At 45.6% G+C, this 19,464-nt stretch overlaps 1 protein-coding gene across 4 annotated transcripts in view; it reads right to left on the bottom strand.

The window, feature by feature from the left end:
• The window catches only part of DCUN1D4 (defective in cullin neddylation 1 domain containing 4), a 70,695-nt gene extending 60,406 nt beyond the window's left edge, over positions 1-10,289 (bottom strand). For 3 of the 4 annotated variants that reach the window (XM_059383680.1, XM_059383688.1, XM_059383695.1), the window contains exon 1: positions 10,175-10,289. In XM_059383680.1, coding sequence (XP_059239663.1) covers positions 10,175-10,271 — 97 coding nt within the window. In that variant the 5' untranslated portion in view covers positions 10,272-10,289. Of the gene's footprint in view, positions 1-9,459; positions 9,495-10,174 lie in introns of those variants that run through there. The other variant, XM_059383704.1, reaches the window with a different exon arrangement.
• Between the last annotated feature and the right edge of the window lie 9,175 nt (positions 10,290-19,464).

The following is a 19,464-nucleotide window of genomic DNA, read 5'->3' as shown; positions in this document are numbered from 1 at the left end:
TCACTGTGCCTCAGTGTCCCCATCTGTACAATTGCTCTAATGGGCCCCTTTGCACAAGGCTTCTGTGACAGTGAAAAGAGATGGTGCCTAAGAAGCACGAGCAGAGCACAGGCCCGTCCCATGCGCCCATAAGGTGCACTGTTTTACTCCCCTGTTATTATCAGAACATAAAAGAGACTAAGACACACTGAAGCCAGATCAGAAAGTAAAGACAAGGCCGAAGGGATGACAAGGTGACAGGTCATTCAAAGTATGACACCAACAGCCAGCTGCCTGGACTTGAATGTATAACCATCTTCTTCAGCTTCCTGTTTAATTAAGAACAAGTAATCTGTGGTCAAATTTTGGGAATGGCATTTGAAGAAAGGGATATTAAAGCGGAAAAGGACTTAATCTCAACTACAGAAAAAAAAAAAGAAAAAAATAATTTCAAAGATATTATATGAAAACACATTAGTAGTTCTACTAAAAGGTAAGGGGTTTGGGTTTTGTTTTTGGGGTTTTTTTTTTTTTTTGGTTAAGGTTAATTTACTTATTTGAGAGAGAGCATACTAAGAGGGAAGAGTGGCAGGGGGTGAGGGGAGGAAAATCTTAAGCAGACTCCTGGTGAGCACAGAGCTCAATGTGGGGTTCAATCCCACGACCCTGATATCACCACTTGAGCCAAAACCAAGAGTCAGACGCTTAACCAATGTGCCACTCAGACGCCCCTAAAAGGTAAATTTTATGTTTTGTAGCTTTTCTGCAATGTTGTCCGGTATCTTCTATATTTAAAAATACTACAAAAAGTGTACTTAGAAAGTAGTTAACACAGGTCTGTTTAAAATTAAGACCCCAGAAGACTAAAATGCCGACATCACTAGTGAGTTAAGGAATGCAAGACTTCTCTTTGCCATGATCAGTTCCCCACTTAGAATCAGTTTTTAAAACCTACTGTCATTGAGGGGAAGACGACAGAAACGAGAGGACAGGAGGGATGGGAAAGAAGGAACTCCTCCTACATCCTGATGCTACTGGGGCCCCTTCTAAGAACAAAAGAACCAAAATGGGGATGACCACATCAGCTGGGTCTGCCATCAACATTCACAGGCCAAAGACAAAAATAGAATGTTGAGTTCCCTGGCACTGGTGGGGCCCCAGACCCTGGAGTCAGAATGCCCGAGTGAGAATCTCCATTCACCACTTAGAAGCTGTGTGACCTTGAGAAGATTAATTAACCTTTCTGCACCTCAACTTCCTCATCTGTAAAATGGGCGCACTAACAGTACACAATCTGCCTCTGCGGGTGGTTGTGAGGACTGAATGTATTAACGAAGGCAAAGCGGCTGGAACAGCCCAACAATCACCACCAAACATGTGTCAGCCCCTCCCCACTCCCCCTTGTTGGCCACACTCCCTGCGCCCTGCCTGTGGCTGTTCTCCTCTCCTCTCTCTGCTCCCTCTTCTCAGCCTTTCACGACCAGTTCCTGCCCACCCTCACCTTCCCCCCTGCACCCCAGCCTACCAACACCCCCTTCCCCAGCCCCAGTTCTCAGTACTTTGACCCTTGCTATCTCTTTCCCTGGGAAAGCACCAGGGGTGGGCACATACAAAACTTTTTCCTCAGCGGGGAAAACTTCAGAAGTGAAACCCACATGACAAATGCTAACCCTTCCATGAAGTCTAATTTTAATGACTTCCCATTTATTTCCAAAGCACTCTGGGCAACCCAACCAACCTAGCTGCCACCATGCCATACCTAAGCTGTCCATTACTTCTCTGCCTGCACCGCTGAAGCCGCCAGAAGCAGCTCTTTGGAACACGGGGCCCCAACCCCAAACCCCCAGTCACGTGTGTTACGGCACTGCCTGGCAACAAGAAACCCTCACATGTTTGGTGAATGACTAAGTGAGGGAATGCCTCATTTGGTTCTTTCTGATAACCTCTCTTCCTCTCCAGGGTCTTCTTTTAAAGCCTAACGAGGACAGTGTCATTACACAGCAATCATTAGCAACTAAAACAGAAGAGAGCCAAGCACTTCTCTTAACTGTGTTTGTTTTTTTCCTCATTTAATCCTTGGGATCACTCTGATTTCACCTCCTACCTCCTCCTCTCTGCCCAGCTCCCCCCTCCACTCCAAGGCCACCGGCCTCTATGGAATTCCTACCACAGGTCTGCTCCCTCCCAGAGGCCCTGCATTCCTCTTCCCACCGCCTGGAATGCCCCTCACTCCCAGCAGGGACCCTGCTATTAAAAACTACAACATCCTCCACTCCCCTCCCCTCCGCACTCACGCACCTGTGTGCCCCACCTCCTGCTTCATCCTTCTCTACAGAACTTCCAACCACACTGTATGGTTTACGGGCTTACAGGCTCCCTCCCCTAAGCCATACTGAGAACTTCACAAGAGACAAGAAGAGGGCCTGGTACATGGTAGATACTCCGTAAGCAGTGTAGACCGACCAGCTCCATACCCTGCGGTAGGTACGCTTTAGGCGTGAGGACACAGGTGTGCACTCAGAGAAACTGATGAGAAACTCACCTGCGGCCACGCAGCTAAGACATAACAGAGCAAGGATGAGAATCCAGGCAATCTGACTCCAGGGCCAACTCTAAACTATTAAGTGTCTCCCAACCTGACCCAGATAATAGTTAAAAGGCATCACATTCAGGGAGCAAATGCTAGCCATCTGTGTCTTTGGGTGGTACAGAACAGCCATCCACTGGAAAACTTGAAAAGGATGAGTAACTTCACTCTAGACAGTTCCATGTGGTAAAGCACTACCGGATTTATAATTTATATAGCACTGAGAGTTTTTCTCTGGACTTAATAGTTCAGGGAAAAAAAAAAAAAAAGGAGAGATTTATCACACCTTTTTATACTGTAATATCCCGATGAACAGCAAGATGACAGATCATCAACTAACATGAAGGCGGCTTCCAATGACATATACGAAAAGCCAAAAGTTGTGGTAGGAGATGGAGAAGTACAGACTGCAAGGGAACACACAGGAACCTTTGGGGGGTCAAGAAAACATTCTGGACCTTAATTTTAGTAGCAGTTATGCCAGTATAGATATTTATCAAAATTCATCAAGCTTTACACTTAAAATAGGTTCAATTTTATCGTATGTCTAGGATACTCAGTAAATACTAAAAAGCAATAAAGACTATCAGATAGAGTTCTACCCAAAAAAAGGCACAAAGAATATTTCCAGGCTAATACTCCCAAATTAGATCCAAAAAGACACACCAGAAGGTAGGCATTATTAGCTCCTGAGCATCACACCTCTCTCTCTCTCTCTCTTTTTTTTTTTTAAGGACAAAGAGGTGATTGGAAAAAGACAAGCAGTAAGGAGCTCTGTATAATGAGATCCAGCAGCGTGGCTGATGTGCAGCTCAGAGCCCGCCTGACCATTGGCAAAGGCGGTGCCCACAACTGACATTGACTGTGTGCTCCTTCTGTCCTTTGGGTAACCTCAGATCAGGACCCTAGGACCCTGAACAGAGTCCAGTCGGGGCAGTAAGGCACATCACAGCTCGTCTCTTCCAGAGCCTCTGCCCCATCTTGACCAGTGACAGGTACGGATGTTCAATCTGTCAGGATTCTGAGTTTCTAGCATCAGAAACCAACCAGCTAATAGAACAGGACCGTAATTTCTTTTTTTAAAGGGCCATTGGTTAGTTCACAGAAGGACTAGGAAATCCAGAAAACTAAGTCACACAACTTAAGGACACACAGCAGAGCACATGGACACAGCCAGAACTGGCCTGGCCCCTGGGACCAAAGCCGGCAGCTGCCCCCCACTATCTGTCCCCTCCAAAGGGCCTCCAGGCGCTCCCTGCTTCTTTCCAACACTTGCCTCCACCTTCGGATTCACATTCTGGTGGGCGTGTCTGAGCAGCCTGGCCTGCAAAGGTAGGAATTTCCCAATCAGGGAAAGAGCCAGGGCCCTTAAGACTAATGATGCCCACCACGAACAGAAAAGGATGACACGCCATCATTGGGAATACTAGTGACAGCAAGTAATAAAAGGTTTTCAAAAAATATTTACAAGAAAAAAATCCTCAAAGAGGGAACTTAAAGGAATCATAACCATAGGTAATGCTACTTGGGGAGGGTGGGAGTTTTTTTCATATCATTTAGTGTTGTACTCAGTATATTAGTTTCAAAAACTACAAGCCTACCTTCCTAAATTGAAAATGACTCATTAAGAGTGTTTTCTAATTAAAAAAAAATTCAAATCCAGAGTAGCAAATACTTTGTCTGCTAGAATAAAGGACACAAGAGAAAAAAAGTCCTTAGCTCTGAAACAGTGATGTGATAATCGCTAAAATAAATGATTCTACTTAATGCATATTTTTAATTTTATTTTTTTAAGATTTTATTTATTTATTTGACAGACAGAGATCAAAAGTAGCAGAGAGACAGGCAGAGAGAGAGAGAGAGAGGAGGAAGCAGGCTTCCTGCTAAGCAGAGAGCCTGATGTGGGGCTCGATCCCAGGATCCTGGGATCATGACTTGAGCTGAAGGCAGAGGCTTTAACCCACTGAGCCACCCAGGCACCCCAAAGCATATTTTTAAAATGTATGTTCTGCTTAAAAGAATAATTCTCAAGAGGTACTTCTCCTAACCCCAATCTCAGAATAAGAAAAAAGAATAAGCTATGAAAAGCTATTAATACGAATTCAAGATGACCAACTATAGAAAGATATCTGCATCAATATCAGATCATCAGAAAATGCACCTCCAACTAACAAAGTTTATTTTCTAAACGAAAAAAGCCTTCCAGTGATGTCAATGTGTAGTTAACATAAAATAAACCCTACGGACCAGAATCTGGCCATAAAAGAAAAAGACAGGGAATGTCAGACCTGTCAAGCCCTGCCTTAACCTTATCTACACAAGACTTACATACCAGATCCAAAATGGAAGCACGCATTTTCACACACAGACTCCGGGGCCCTTAGTCCATCAACAGCATTTTACTTGCTCCTTGAGAATTTCTTCATGCCACAGACATTCTTCAAAACTGGTATCTTTGGGGCACCTGGGTGGCTCAGTGGGTTAAGCCTCTGCCTTCAGCTCAGGTCAAGGTCTCAGGGTCCTGGGATCGAGTCCCACATTGGGCTCTCTGCTCGGCAGAGAGCCTGCTTCCTCCCTCTCACTCTGCCTGCCTCTCTGCCTTCTTGTGATCTCTCTCTGTCAAACAAATAAATAAAGTATTTAAAAAAAAAACAAAAACCTGGTATCTTTGCACGTATTTAAAAAGAACGGTTGTTTAAATTGGTTTGCTTATGGCTGACTTTGTCAAAAAAGACCGAATGAATAAGGAAGAGTTTGTATTCCCTGAAGAGACAAACTGAAGATAATGAAAGACAATTCAGAAGCATGCTGGATAGCACAAGGGAGAACTAAAATTTTCCAGATAATTCACTACTTAAGAGTTGACCATTTAAGTTCAATTCAATACCTATTTGAGGCCCTAAACAAAGTGCCATCGCGGATGAGAAATGGATACCAACAGACGGTCCTGGATCTCAAAGGGGTAAGTCTCTAATTGTGGAAGGGACAAGTAAACGAGCAGCTATTGCTGTATTAGACAGAACTGAGAACAAAGGTAACCCCAACTCTGGAGATTCAACGGAGGGACAGGATGAGTCTGCTAGAGAGGGACCAGGAGCCCAGGAAAGAACAGTTCTGCGGAAGCAGCGCTGAGGGCAGCGGGCAAGGAGGCCGCAGTGGGCAGGGGGTGGCAGGGGCAGAAACGGAGCTTGAACCGCACAAACCGATTCATCCCCAGGTTCCGAGGAGTCTGCATTTCATTAAGCAAACAGGAGCCCTTGAGGTTTTGTGTGGGGCAATCCTAAGGTCAAAGGTGATTAAACTGGTGATGCAGAGGACAAAGTGAGAGGGGCTGAGGCTAGCAAAAGGATTACTTCAGATTAACAACAAGATGGGTGAGCCCTAGGACAGCAGCAACAGGTAGGAGCGCGTTCCATGGGGGGAGGAGAGGCAGTCCCGCTCTCACCAACAGCCAGGAAAACGCGAGGATGCGAGGATGCGTTATTAAATGGATTGCGAATGAATGAAATTAGTCTTGTTTTCCTCTTTGTTTGGACTACTAGGAAGCTCAGAACCAAATATAGGGCCCATTTCTAACATATGGCAAGCAATTATGTGCAGCCTGTAAGTCTATGGTTTATTTTCCTTCTGTTTTTTAAATTTACTTATGAGAGAGAGACAGGAGGTCAGGAGGGAGAAAGAGAATTCCAAGGAGACCCCATACCGAGTGTGGAGTCTGACCCTGGGATCAATCGCACAACCCCCAGATCATGACCTGAGCTGAGATTAAGACGCTCAATTGACTGAGCCACCCCAGCGCCCCTAATTTCCTTCTCTTTGCAGGCTTTTATCTATACTTAGTAAGTTACCTTTAATGATTTTTAAATGAGGCAGAAAATAAATTGACGTATTAAAAAAAGATTGAGACCAAGCCAGAGACAGCTGGACAAAGTAGCTGGATCAGGGATATAACCTGTAGGCTGCCAACCCAGAGCATTCTCCTCACTGCTCTACCACTCTAGCAAAGGCCACATCTCCCAAAAGAAACTGAAAAAATGCCAGACTTCCAGTTTTTCAAACTTCCTTACAAGTAGCAGTGCCATGAAATCAGTTCTCCCCAACAAAACTGAATGTGAAGTCTCCAAGGTGACCTCCTAGAAGACTCCTCTCTGCTAGGAGGGCGTTATAAGAAAACATCTTCCTTCCTTCCCTGTCTCACACAGGCATGATGTCTGGGGCCACAGCAACCACATTGCCAACATGAAGCAATGAGCCCGAGGCTTTCCATAAGCCAAAATACTAAAAATAGAGGAATAAAAGGATGCAAAAAGACTAGAGTCTTCAAAAACATCATTCAGACACTGCACCACCTTCTACACTTCTTGCTACTGGACAACAATAAATTCTGTTATCTATGCCATTTTTTGTAGTGTATTGTTACTTCCCAATGATGGATACAACACTGGTCAAATCATGAGTTCAGTTTCTGACAAGCTGATTTTTATTCTGCTTAGTTAACAAGATCATTACTCTTGAGACGAGAAGATGCAGACATGAATTACAAACATGTATTGCAGTCAAGAAGAAAGCAGTAATCTGTAAGAGCTGTTGGGGGCAGCTAAAGATAAAAACAGAAGGGGATGTAATGATAAATAACATTTGAAAAAGCGTGATCAAGTATTGATTGACAGGAGCACTTCTTGGAGGCAGGACCAAAGGAAGGAAAGAGTAATGTGCAGAAGTCCTCTAAAGCGTGAAGTGTCCGAGGTTGAAAACTAGTTTCTCCTCTAAAATGGAGAAAATCAGGGAGACTTTCTCTTCTGGCAATGTTATAAACAAGATAACCTAAAAATCCTTCCCAATATGAAATAACAAAAAATTCTGTATAAAGTAGAAGAAACATCTGTTTAAACACGTATCTTAGTTCACATGAAAATAAAGAACCTCCCCAAAGACCAAAAATCGAAGAGGAACCCGAAATCCACAGCATAAAGTAGAAGCTGATCAGGTTTAGAAACCTAGGGTTTGGGAGACGGGAGGATGGGGAATCGTGTGTGTGTGTAAAGGGCACCTGATCTTTGTGCTGTAACAAAAACAAAAAGGGAAAGAAATTACTGGCATAATATTTTCTTTAAAATATTATTATATTTTATAATATAATACAATCATAACACAATTATAACTAGTTTTCAACCTCGGACACTTCACGCTTTATATAAACAAATTCCAGCATTAAGTGCGTATTTTAAAAAACATGTCCATATTACATACTTACATATCACAAAAGGCTTCCTGAATATTTCATCATAAGATTAAGTAAAATATAAGATGAACAGAAATCTTTTCCTGAAAAAACCATACATTGCCCAATTTTTCGGCCATGACTTAATCATTAATCACTTCATCAAGTTCAGTATATCTGTAACCACACTAAAAGGTTTCCAAATTTCAGGACTTTTTGGTAAAATTTTATCACTAGGGTCATTGTAATATTCTTCTAGCGACTAAGCTACCAATAGTTTCATAATACCTTATATATCACAGAAAAATAGTCTGTCATCTTTGAGCTAATGTTACAGCCCTCTACATGACAGATTCTGCAATGTTCAAATTCAGCATATAAATGGTAATTCAGCATATAAATAAATGGTAATAGGAACTGGCAAAGGATGTCGGGTCTGGGGCATCTACAGAGAGGAAGGTTTCTAATATTAAAGAGGCCAAGAAAAAAGAATTACACCCCCAACTTTAAAAACACACACACACACACACACACACACACACACAAAAACCTCTTAAGGTCGTCCACTGAGTTTTCCTTCTGCTAGCCTCATTTGCTTCCCACGTTCCCTTGAAAATTGAAGACATCTTATATTCCCTTTGCTCAGCTTCATGAGGGGTTTATGTATGGGCACAGTTCCATCCTAAATTCCACTAAGCCATCTTCATTACTAAATTCATTTCAAGGCCATCTTCTTTCAGGAAGTCCTATCTTTGGGCAGTTCAAAGAGCCCAGGAAATGCAAACACATAATCTGTATTATCGGCAGAAGGGTTCCATGGGTCTCCACTGCATTCCCAGATTTACCTAAAGACGGAAACCTTTTAACCTTCTGTTTAACGCTGGATGCCACAATAAATACAGCATCCTAAACTCTGCTTTGGACGGTGCTGCACCCTGAATGCTTCTCCAAACCTATGTGCTATAAGGTAAAAGACTAAGCATTTACTCTACAAATAAGGCCACTAAATGCAGGGGGAAGTAATCAACTCGGGAATCAAGAACCCAAGTGTGAAAGGACTGCGTTTGGCTTGGTTCTCCCCCTCCCGCCGACTCAGGGAGAAGGTCCAATGAATCGCTCCAGTCCCAGGGGACGAGAGGTTCCCAAGGGCTCGCTCGGGTCCTCCGGGAATAAACCACGAGTTAGCAGCGCCGGGAGGCTCCGAGGGGCGCGCTGCATTCTGGGACTCGTTTCCACAGTTACCCACGTGCACCCAACCCAACCGCGACTCCGCGCGGCGCGGACTACAAGTCCCAGAATTCCGCGCGACCGCCTTTCCCCTTCACACCCGGCCACTGGAGCCAGACCCTAAAGGAAACCCCTAAAGCGTCCTCCCCGCAAGCTTGGCAGAGGTCGCGCCCCGCGAACGCTACGCGGGGCCTCTGGCCAGGCCCTCCCTGCAGGGAAGCGGGTCCCCGGGCACCAGCGTCCACACCTGACGACCAGAAATTAGACAACTGCGTCACAGACTGCCAATCCCACGGACTGCCTGGGACCCCAACACCTCCCCTGCGCAAAACCCCACACCCGGTCTCCAGGGCCCGACCCCTCCGGATCCCGCCGCGGAAAACCCGCAGCCCGCGCCCCGGCCCCGCCTCCCAGTCCCGCAGCCGGAGCCCGCGCCAGCGCTGACCTCGCTTCCCGCCGCTCTGGGGGAACCGCGGCCAGCGCCAACCTCAGGGCACCTCCCCGCCCCCTCCACCTCAGCCCCGCCCCCTCCACTCCCCGCACCCGAAGCTCAGGGCTCCCCCTTCCACGGACTCTGTCTTGATCGGGGGGGAGGGATCCCCTCCCAGAAAACATAGTCTGACACCTCCCCCCCCCCACCCCGAGCCCCGCGCGGACCGAATCTGGACTTGACAGTCCTCCCCCTGCCCTGGCCCCTCCCAACCCCCCTTTCCTCCCAACTAGCTCTACACCCCCACCGCACTCCTTTACCCCTGCCCCCATCCTGTCACCCCAAACCCTCCCCTCTTCTCTCTCCTCTCACTCCCCATTACCCTCTCTTCCCAACACCTGCTCAATCCCATTACCCCAACGTCTGCCCCCTCTCACCACTCCCAGTTACCCCACCACCCTTCTATGCCTCTCCAGCCCGCCGGACTCCCCAACTATCCCATCACACCCCAATCCCTCCCACCACCTCGCTCTCCCGTTACATCAGCCCTCATCTCCGTGCCCGCCCTCCTGCCCCGCTCGGCCGCTACCCCCATTCCCCCACCGCATTGTTCCCCCCACCCCCGCCAGCCAGCCCTTCTTCCCATTGTCCCCGCCCCCGCGCTCCCCTCGCACTCACCCGCCTTTCTCACGGAGCCGCCCGCACCGCTCAGCCCCTAGGAAATCCTCACCCCTGCGCCCCGCTCGCTCGCTCCCTCGCTCTCTCTTCCCGCGCCGGTGCCACCCCCGGCCCTGCCCGCTAGCGCCCGCCGCCGCCTCCACCTCCATTCACCCCAGGCACTCCGGTCCCAGCCCTTCATCGCACGTCCCGCCCCCCCTGCCCCCAACACTGAAAAGGAGCCAGTCCCCACCCCCCTCACCTCCGCCCTCCCCCGGCAGGCCGGCCCCTTCCCCCCCACGCCCGCCCCCGCCCCGCGCCGCCCGCAGCGTCACCGCCCGCCGCGGCCCCGGGAGGGGAAGGGGTGGCTCCCGGGCAGGGGCTCCCGGCGCGTTTCGGGACAGGAGGCGCGGGGCGGGGACTGCGGGAGCGGAGTGGAGAGTGTTGGCAACCGCCCGGCCCCGGCCCGCTCGCTCTCTGTTACTCACTGACAGCGGCGGCATCCGAGTGCATTTTCGGGCAGCTCACACCCCACTCTCCGCCCAGGCTCCCGCGCTCGCCTCGCGGTCCCCCCACCGGCTCGCCGCACCTCTGCTCGGAGCTGAGGACCAGCCGCCAGCACACCCGACCCGCCCACCTCGGCTCCAAGCATTGGCTGAAGCTCGGCTGCGGGACCGCCCCACCGCGTCGCTCATTTGACAAAAGGAGTGCGGAGGGCGCCGGTCTAGAGCTGGCAATGAGGCCACGCCCCTTGAGCGCCAATGCGATTGGCCCCGGCGCCTCGTCCCCGGAACGCCCCCGGCGGAGGCCACGGTCTGGAGCAGCAGGTTGGACCCGGCTGCTGTCACTCATCCCCGGGGGTCCGAAAGCGCGTGTAGGGGCGAGGCTGGGGAATTGGTCTACCTTGACCCTGAAGCCCCGCCCCGTCACGGGCGGGATTGGTGGAGCTGCAGACCAACCGAGGAAGATGCGTCGGCTCTGAAACAAAGCACGCGTGGTGCTCCGCGAAGAGCCGAGGAGGGAAAGCACAGCTGGGGCAGCTCGTGTCCCGTACAAGGAGTGGGGGAGTCCCCCCCTACTGGGATCCCCCACTTGTCTCGCACATCTCCGAGGCGTTCTCAGCGGGAGCCCAGTCCGCGCGGAACTTGGACTGGGACTTCTCTTGCGAGGGGTTTCCTAGTGCTGGAAACTGGGTAGAGAATCGCCGCGTCCTCACTTCCAGCAAACCCTCGGGTGAGGAACAAATTCCCAGTTCTTGTACAACAATTACAACAATCTGCCCTCTCCCCCTTTTGGAGATGCACGTCTCTTCGAGGATCATCACACTTCTTCCCCCTTGGTCACGAGTAAGCTTTTCTAAAGGCTTCGAATGCTCCAGGCATTGTCCGTCATGCACACATCTGTGTACGCCCCACACCGCATACAGGAAATTAGGGCCACGCTCTGAGCTTCCGTCTGGCGCACTGGCAAGTCCAGAACGTAGGTGCTGAGCCCTCAAGGACACCTAACCCGAATCGAACTCACGGACTCTGAGAGGGCCTCATTTGGCTGTTACTTGGCAAAAGAAGGTGTTAATGTAAGTAAATTCGTCGGACCATTGAGCTTCCTAAGTCAAGAATTCGCACCATTTTCACGAGTTGCAACCACTTTTTTCAACGCTTCCCAACCTACTCGTCACACTTAACCATAGTGTAGCAGAATGATATTTTGAGATATTTAGGGAAGACAGCCCCCTCCCACCCCAATCGCACCACTTATCTGTATCCCAAGGCTATACCCCAACCTACAGCCAGAGCATTATACAATCAAGGAATAGGATTACATCACATACAATTGGTAACAAAACAGTCATTTTGGTTTTCGATTACTTCAAAGCCAATGGTTTCGAGTTTCAGGGTTCTGAAATTTAGGTTTCAAATCGGGATAAATGTCATGCCATAACCAAGGTATTTTTAAAGAACTGGATCAAACCAGTTCCTCTGTCCCACACCATTCCTGTTGTATACTACGTCCCTCTTAATCCCTAATGTCTCATGGGTAAATTGCATCCTTGTAATTTTATATCTATCATATTTCTATCATTCGAATATTTATGAATCACTTCACCTAATCATAGAATCTCAGAATTGTCCTGAATTTATCCACTGTAGGTTTCTTCTCAAGATTCTGATCCATATTGGTGAATTTTAACAATGACAGGTTGGTCAGCTGGGCCTTGCAGAGATGGTAAGCACTTCTAAACTCTAAAAGAGGCGTTCCTTGGTTCCTTGTTGGGTAGATCTAACTCTAAGAATGTCCCTCCTTACTCAAAACGGAAAAGCTGCTCCTGCATTCTTTATCCTGTTTATGTTTGCAACCTATTCATTATCTAGGAAGTAATAAATTCTGTAGAACTTAAATCATAAAATTTTATATATATAAAACGTATGTTTTTATTGATCATAGTACTTTAAGGGCTGAGATACAACTGTTGTTTTGCACAGAAATAGGTTTGCTTCTTGACACCTCCAAATTAAAATAAGCTCATAATTAATTTGTTTTAGGTAGCCATTTACTGTATTGATTTATTTGCTGCAAACTTGGTGATAATGTATATAATGGCTAAGCAACATGAGTGACCTGCCCGCTTCTTTGCCCGTGGCACCCAGCTCTTTACTGGCTCATGGTGTCCACAAAAATATATAGAATGTTCAACCTTTGTTATTTCTCAGCATCACTTTAAGTGAGGTCACTAAGGTTATTTTCTAATGAGAAATAGACTCCGAGTAATTTAAAACATCTTTTTGGTAGGTCGACTACAGCCTGAAGATCGAGGGGCTAAGCTTATTCTTAGTCTGCTAAAACTCAGGGCCCCAGATGTATGAATAGTAAAATAGGTGTAATTGAGTGATTACATGATATTCTGCAGATATCACCCCATCATTTTAATAATCCACAAGACTATAAGCCTTTGAGGGCAGGAATTTTCTTATATTTATCTTTATGTCCTTAGCATCATGTATAATGCTTTCAAATAGTAGACACAACTTAATTGTTCCTTAGAGTATACTGAATGTTGACTGTAATGTGAAATTTTAGATCTGAGAGGAGCCTTGGGAAAATCCAACTTCCTCATTTTAAGCATATGAAAGTTGAGGTCCAAAGGAGTTAAATGTCTAATCCAACTTACTCAACTAGTTAATTACAAAGCAATAACTAAACTCGGGTTTTTTAACTCCTAGACCAGGTCTTTCCCCATTCCCATATCAAAGCCTCAAAACTCCAAAGATGGGTAAACTACTCTTCCTTCCCATTTAAGAGTTGTAATAGCAATCTAATACAAATCCTATACTTCCTGGCTGGAATACTGCCTTCCCTTTTATGAAATTCAACAGGAAATTTTTTCAAAATGTAATAGAACATTTAACTTTTTTCTCATTGGTACCATCTCCAAATAACTTGATCTCTGTGTGGGGGGGATGTTTAGTAAGATAATAATGTTACACTTCTGTGCCTTTATATTCAGATTCTTGAGGGGAAAATTAATAAGTGTCTTGGGACTGAGATGGTAGAGTAAAACTTTTCCCCAAATTCCACACATCCCACCATAGCATGCTGTTCTGCTTATGTTGGGGGATGGGGGCACAGAGTGGAGAATAGCATAGTCCTAAGACTGAAATAAACTTGAGCCTGCTTAGACAAATTGATAAATAAGCCCCTGATAAAATTAGAAGAGAGCTGGAAAGAAGTCATGTCAGGGAGGAATCCATTCAGCCTCAGATTGAAGTGAGAGAGTGTATAGAGCTCCACTAGTTATCAAAAGTCAGGCTAAAGGTGCCTGGGTGGCTCAATGGGTTAAGTCTCTGCCTTTGGTTCAGGTCATGATCTCTGGGGTCCTGGGATCAAGCCCCGCATCAGGCTCTCTGCTCAGCGGGGAGCCTGCTCCCCCCACCCCCACTCTTTCTCTCTCTGTTTGCCTCTCTGCCTACTTGTGATCTCTCAAGTTGATCTGTCAAATAAATAAAATCTTTATAAAAAAAAGTCAGGCTTGATGGGATTACATGGAAACAGACAAACCAAAAAAAGTAAATCTGTCGGTAGAAGTCAGGATAGTTCATTTCTCCAAACTCATAACCAACTAACAGTTTGCTGATCTAAGTGATTCCAACTTGTTTTTTTAGTTGTTTCCCATGTGGTAGGCATTACTCTTATACTCTGATAGTGCTTTCCTTGTTAAAGTACTCCACATAACCTCAAAACACTCTAAGGGAGGGGCAGGCGGGGCGGTTACTAATATTATTCCCATTTTACAGATAAGTTAACTGAGGCTTAGACCTTTCAGTAACTTGCTATCTTGCTAATAAGGAACAGCGTGCCTAAGTGGTCAAACTCCCTGTGTTATATAATATTCCCTCTCTTCTTAATCAGGTTAATGTATGCCCTCCATGCCTGAGAGATTTACTTAAGGATACAGTAATATGGAGGTGAATGTGTTTTTAAAAGATAGTGAAACTTGGCCTCTTTCTAGAGTTGAGTATGTAGACACTCGGGCTGCCTTTGTTGATATATAGTATGAAAAAACGAGTCTGAAAGATTATTTCCAGGTGACTCAGTCCTTCTTATCTATTTTAGCCTTTTGACCTTATTTCAATAACAGCTATCGACTTCGTGATATATTATTAATGAGATTATTTATCTAGAGTATCCAATGAGGCACTGCTGAGTATAATTTCCTTACTCTGATAGATCAGTGGGAGGGGGCAGCCCCTTCAGCCTACAGGAATTAGCCTTTTAACCGTTGAGGCCTGTGCTTCTGGGAAATAGTTTCAGCTGTCTAGCTTTTAATTTCCTAAGAATATCACCGTAACTTTTCACATATATACATAGAACAGTTTTGCAATTAGCCACTTACCAATGCTAATAGGGTAGGAAAAATGTAGGTTTTGTTTTTCAATACCTGTACGTAGTCATGTTCCAATCATTAGGTTAATGGAAAAGCATAGAAATAGACATTTTCCTCCAGTGTCACCAACAGGGACAGTCCTTCCTCAAAACTGGTCATGATTGGCAAGCTGAAAAGATGGCATCATCCTCTCCTTTCATCAGCTTCCTTTTCCCCTGCCCCTCTTCTGCTAGAGGTCAGAACACTGACAATGACACACAAGCAAGTGACCTCTTGGTAATCGCTCCAGGTTACTTCATATAAAATTGATATCCTGTCATGTGCATTCATAATGTACATTAAAAGGGTTTCTTTTCTTTTTTCATCAACTTCTGTTGGGGCAATAGTGTAACTCCCACAATAAAAAAGAGATCTTAAGGGATGGAACTTTCTGGAACCAACGCTACACTGAGCATTGTTAGCCATGGCAACACTTTTGATACTTTTTTCCTGGAGCAGAATATAGGCTTAATTCAGATGGCCTGGATTAAAGACCCATTGGCTTAAGAAGACAATGCATCATGTAAAAGAAATTATTTCACGTCTCTCTGTGTTTCGGTTTCCTCATCTGCAAAATAGTGATAATAATAGGAACTACCTTATAGTTATGATGTAAGAACTATGTGAATGAGTCAGTATAAGTAGAGGACAGAAAGGTACCTGTCTCCATACCTGTTAGCCTCACCATATCCGTGAATCAGTCCCTCCCCCACACAGCCAGCTGTCATCCCAAACCTTCCTTTTCCTCTGCCTCCACAGTCACTGTGTTTTATTAACTTGGCTTCCTTTCTCCTTTCTAGAGTTTACAGTGAACATTGAGTTAGGGACAAAATCGTTCTTCACCAAGACATGCCACCCATGTGAAATTAGTCTAGTTTGAAACTGAAATGTGAGATTTTACACAATAAAGAAAAAAAAAATGAGTACCCAGTATCAATGCTGTGTCACTCCAACTAACCATCTTAGTGAAAATTGATTGATACTGGAAGTTCAGATGTACATAGGAAATTCCTAAATAATTAAACAGATTGTAGTAAATTACAGGGGATTCTACATAACTAGAGGTACATATGGTCTTCTCATAGTTATTAATTTCTCTTCCTCGTCCTTTGAAGTCATATTACCCTTCTCTGAGTGACGCAGCTACTGGTAAAGATTTTTAATCTGTTGTACCAGAGGCAAAGTGTCTTTAAGTATTACCTTTGGGCCAGCCTGGGATAAGATTCAGACCCTCCCACTTAAGGAGGCATTAAACTTGTTTGGGCCTTACTTCCTCCATCTATAAACATAGGATTAATACCTTCTAGGGATAAATATGATAACATATGTACAAGCACTTATAAAAGTAGGAGACGGAAGCAGGAATAAATGCATGAGCCCCAATTATGTGATGTTTTCACATACTTCCTTGTGAACTTCATGCAGTTGTGTGAGGTACGGTTTAATTTTTATGCTTGGAGCTATTTTCAAGTAAAAATGAGTCTTTGTTTCTAAGTTATCTAGAAAATCCGGGTTTCCTTCTTTATGAACTGCCATTTTAGGGATCTCTCAGAAAAGCTAAGAAGTTTCTAATTCTGCTGAGATTTGACATCAGTGTTTCAATTTCAATTTTTTTTTTTTTTGTTAATTTCTCCAGCACAACTATAGAATGCTTAAACTGGCGTTTTTATTTTCTTTCTTTCTTTCTTTCTTTCTTTCTTTCTTTCTTTCTTTTTTCTTTTTACCCAGGGCCTTCTATTTTTCAGAAATCATACCTGCCTAGGGATTTAACAGAGTGTTTGAATAAAATAGTGTTCATTACCGCATGTTCTTTTCTGAATTGGGTATTTTCACCTCATTCGCATCGAGCTAATCAAGTCCTAATGATGTTGCATTAAATTCGATCTCAGAAGGTATAATTTTCCAATCGAATCTAAACAATGCATGAGGTTTATAGTGACTTTCATAAATATACCATTGCTTCACTTACTCCAGCTAGCAGGGTATGGGCAGAAAAAAATAACCATTTTACTTGTACAATGGCTTCTGTGTGCTGTCAGGCTCTTCATTTCTCCTCGCCTTTTCTAGCCTGCTTCCATGAATACAATGTCTTTCTAACATCCCTCTCAGGGCAGTACAGGAGGCCCCATCCATCTCCAGACGTCGGTGGCTGCACGGCAGCCGAGCATCTCATTATGGCAAAGTGAAGCATTCTGGGAGAGTGGATGGAGCCGGCAGGCAGCAGTAGGCAGTGGGGGAGGGAAGAGGAGGACAGGAGCCGAGGAAAATATATGCTCACTTCCTTGGTGATAACATGTTATGGAAGTAAGAACTTCCTGTTCTAGAAAGGAAGAGGATGTAGGATGTCAGAAACCTGTGACTAAGCAGATTCCCACTCCTACAAGCTCGTTACATCTGCCTCAGTGACCACAAGCCCCCGACACACCTGAAACCCAACCCCCAACTGAAGTTACCACAGAAGCCATGTTGTGGGAAGAAAGTAATGAATCCAAGTATTTCAGAAAAAGATCTATCTTTCCAAATTAGAAAAAGGAAAGAATTTGGAGGCATGTGCGTGTGTGCAGGTGCGTGTGTACACACGTGTGCAGGCACACTTACACACATATATAGAGAGATTTATCCAACTGGAATGTATTTCCTTCCAACTGACCTGAATGTTTACACTTTAGTTTGTTATACTGCCTTAGCCAGGATAGGTTAAAGCGAATGCCCTTAACATGTTGGGAGTCACAGGATCCCTTTAAGAATCATTGAAAATGATGTCTCCCTGTCAAAGGCCTGAAATCCCTCTACGTCTATCCCATCACCCCCTAAATTAAGAACTCCTAGATTAGACATTCATTTGAGTTCACAAGTATTTCCCTTTAAAAATCCAGACACTTGAGGGACGATTCAGTGGCCATCGGAATTTGTTGGCAAGAGAGGAGTTTCCCAGTCTGATTGTCATCTGGGCCTATGCTCAAGTAATGGGAACTGGTGGGTGAGGTGAATGGTTTCAGGCTGTGGAACAGTAGGAGAGGAGGGAAGCCTTGGCTCTGGGGGGCGCAGCAGTTTCAAGGCAGTGTGGTGTATTGGACCATTGGACAAAGAGCAAGAGAGAAGCAGTGCTCTTTGGAGAGGAGATGCCAAAAATAAACTCCTGTTTCCAAGTTTTGTTCACCTCCATTTCCAAACTGGGTTGCAGTCAAAGCTGCTTTTTCTGCAGCCACCCCCAGCCAGACTCTGGGTCCTCCCCTGCCCACAGTCACCCTTTGCTTTCCCTCTCATCTAATTGTTTCATTTTCTCATCCCCTGATCCTGGGCTCTGAGCAGCTCCCTCTGGGCGGGGGCCACCGGGCCACCTTGCCCCACCCCCTAGTCTGGTCAATTTCCTCGGCAAGTCTGACCTTGACTCTCTGCACCTGCTTTCATCTCATTCTTCATCCCTCCACCTCACAGGCACTGGTTCTGGTTTCAAAGCTCTGTCACTACAACCTTCATCTGTTCTAAACCTCCATTCAAATTTTAGATAACCGTAGCTTAGGGACACATTTCCAATTCACAGATAATAGACTAGGGGCTATAAATACTGTACTGGCAAACACTTAATTTAAGTACCACTCACTTATTACCAAGCACTATTCTAGTGTTCCTGTCAACTCATTTAATTCTCTCAACAATCCCGAGAGGTAGAAACTTTTGTTAAACTCGCTTTACAGGTGAGGCGACTGAGGCACAGACAGATAAAGTAACTTCCCCAAAGTCACACAGCTAGTTAAGGGCAGAACTGGGAGAATTAAGCCCAGGCCATCTGGATTCAGATCTGTATTTTTCATCACTTTGCTTCTTCATATGGCCTCATACGAAGGGCTGTTGGCCCACTCTGTGCAACATCCCCCCCCCCCCAACCCAACACACATTCCAAGTCCTTTATTGTGGAAACTACACCTATTTTTCTTGAACCAGTAGGCAGTCAAGCCCAACATAACTCTAGGCTGCCAGGGCAAAGGTCCCGTGTTCTCTCTGCCCATCGTCAGTGGCAACATGAAACATGGTTTCCCTAGTTCCGGGGTGTGGAACTTTATTCTCTTCCTTGTTAAAACAATCTGGGGATCTGGCACCAGGACTACCCATTGGGGGAAATAAGAGTAGGGCTCAGGGGCACCTGAGTGGCTCAGTTGGTTAAGTGTCTGACTCCTGATCTCAGCTCAGGTCTTGATCTCAGGGTCGTGGGTTCAAGCTCCATATTAGGCTCCAAGCTGGGCATGGAGCTAACATTTAAAAAAAAAAAAAAGAGTGGGGCTCAAAGTAGCAGAGTATGGTTATAGGTGATGCAGCTTTAAAGGATTACCACTGCATGGGGGTCAAAACTCTGCCACTTCGATTCACAGACTTGTACCCCTGGGGATAAAAATACATTATATGTTTATAAAAAAATTTAAAAAGTTAAAAAAAAAAAAAAA

Source organism: Mustela nigripes, chromosome 1, assembly GCF_022355385.1.
Source record: "Mustela nigripes isolate SB6536 chromosome 1, MUSNIG.SB6536, whole genome shotgun sequence".
Classification (NCBI taxonomy): Eukaryota; Metazoa; Chordata; class Mammalia; order Carnivora; family Mustelidae; genus Mustela; species Mustela nigripes.
This window is presented reverse-complemented; position numbering and strand designations above follow the sequence as displayed.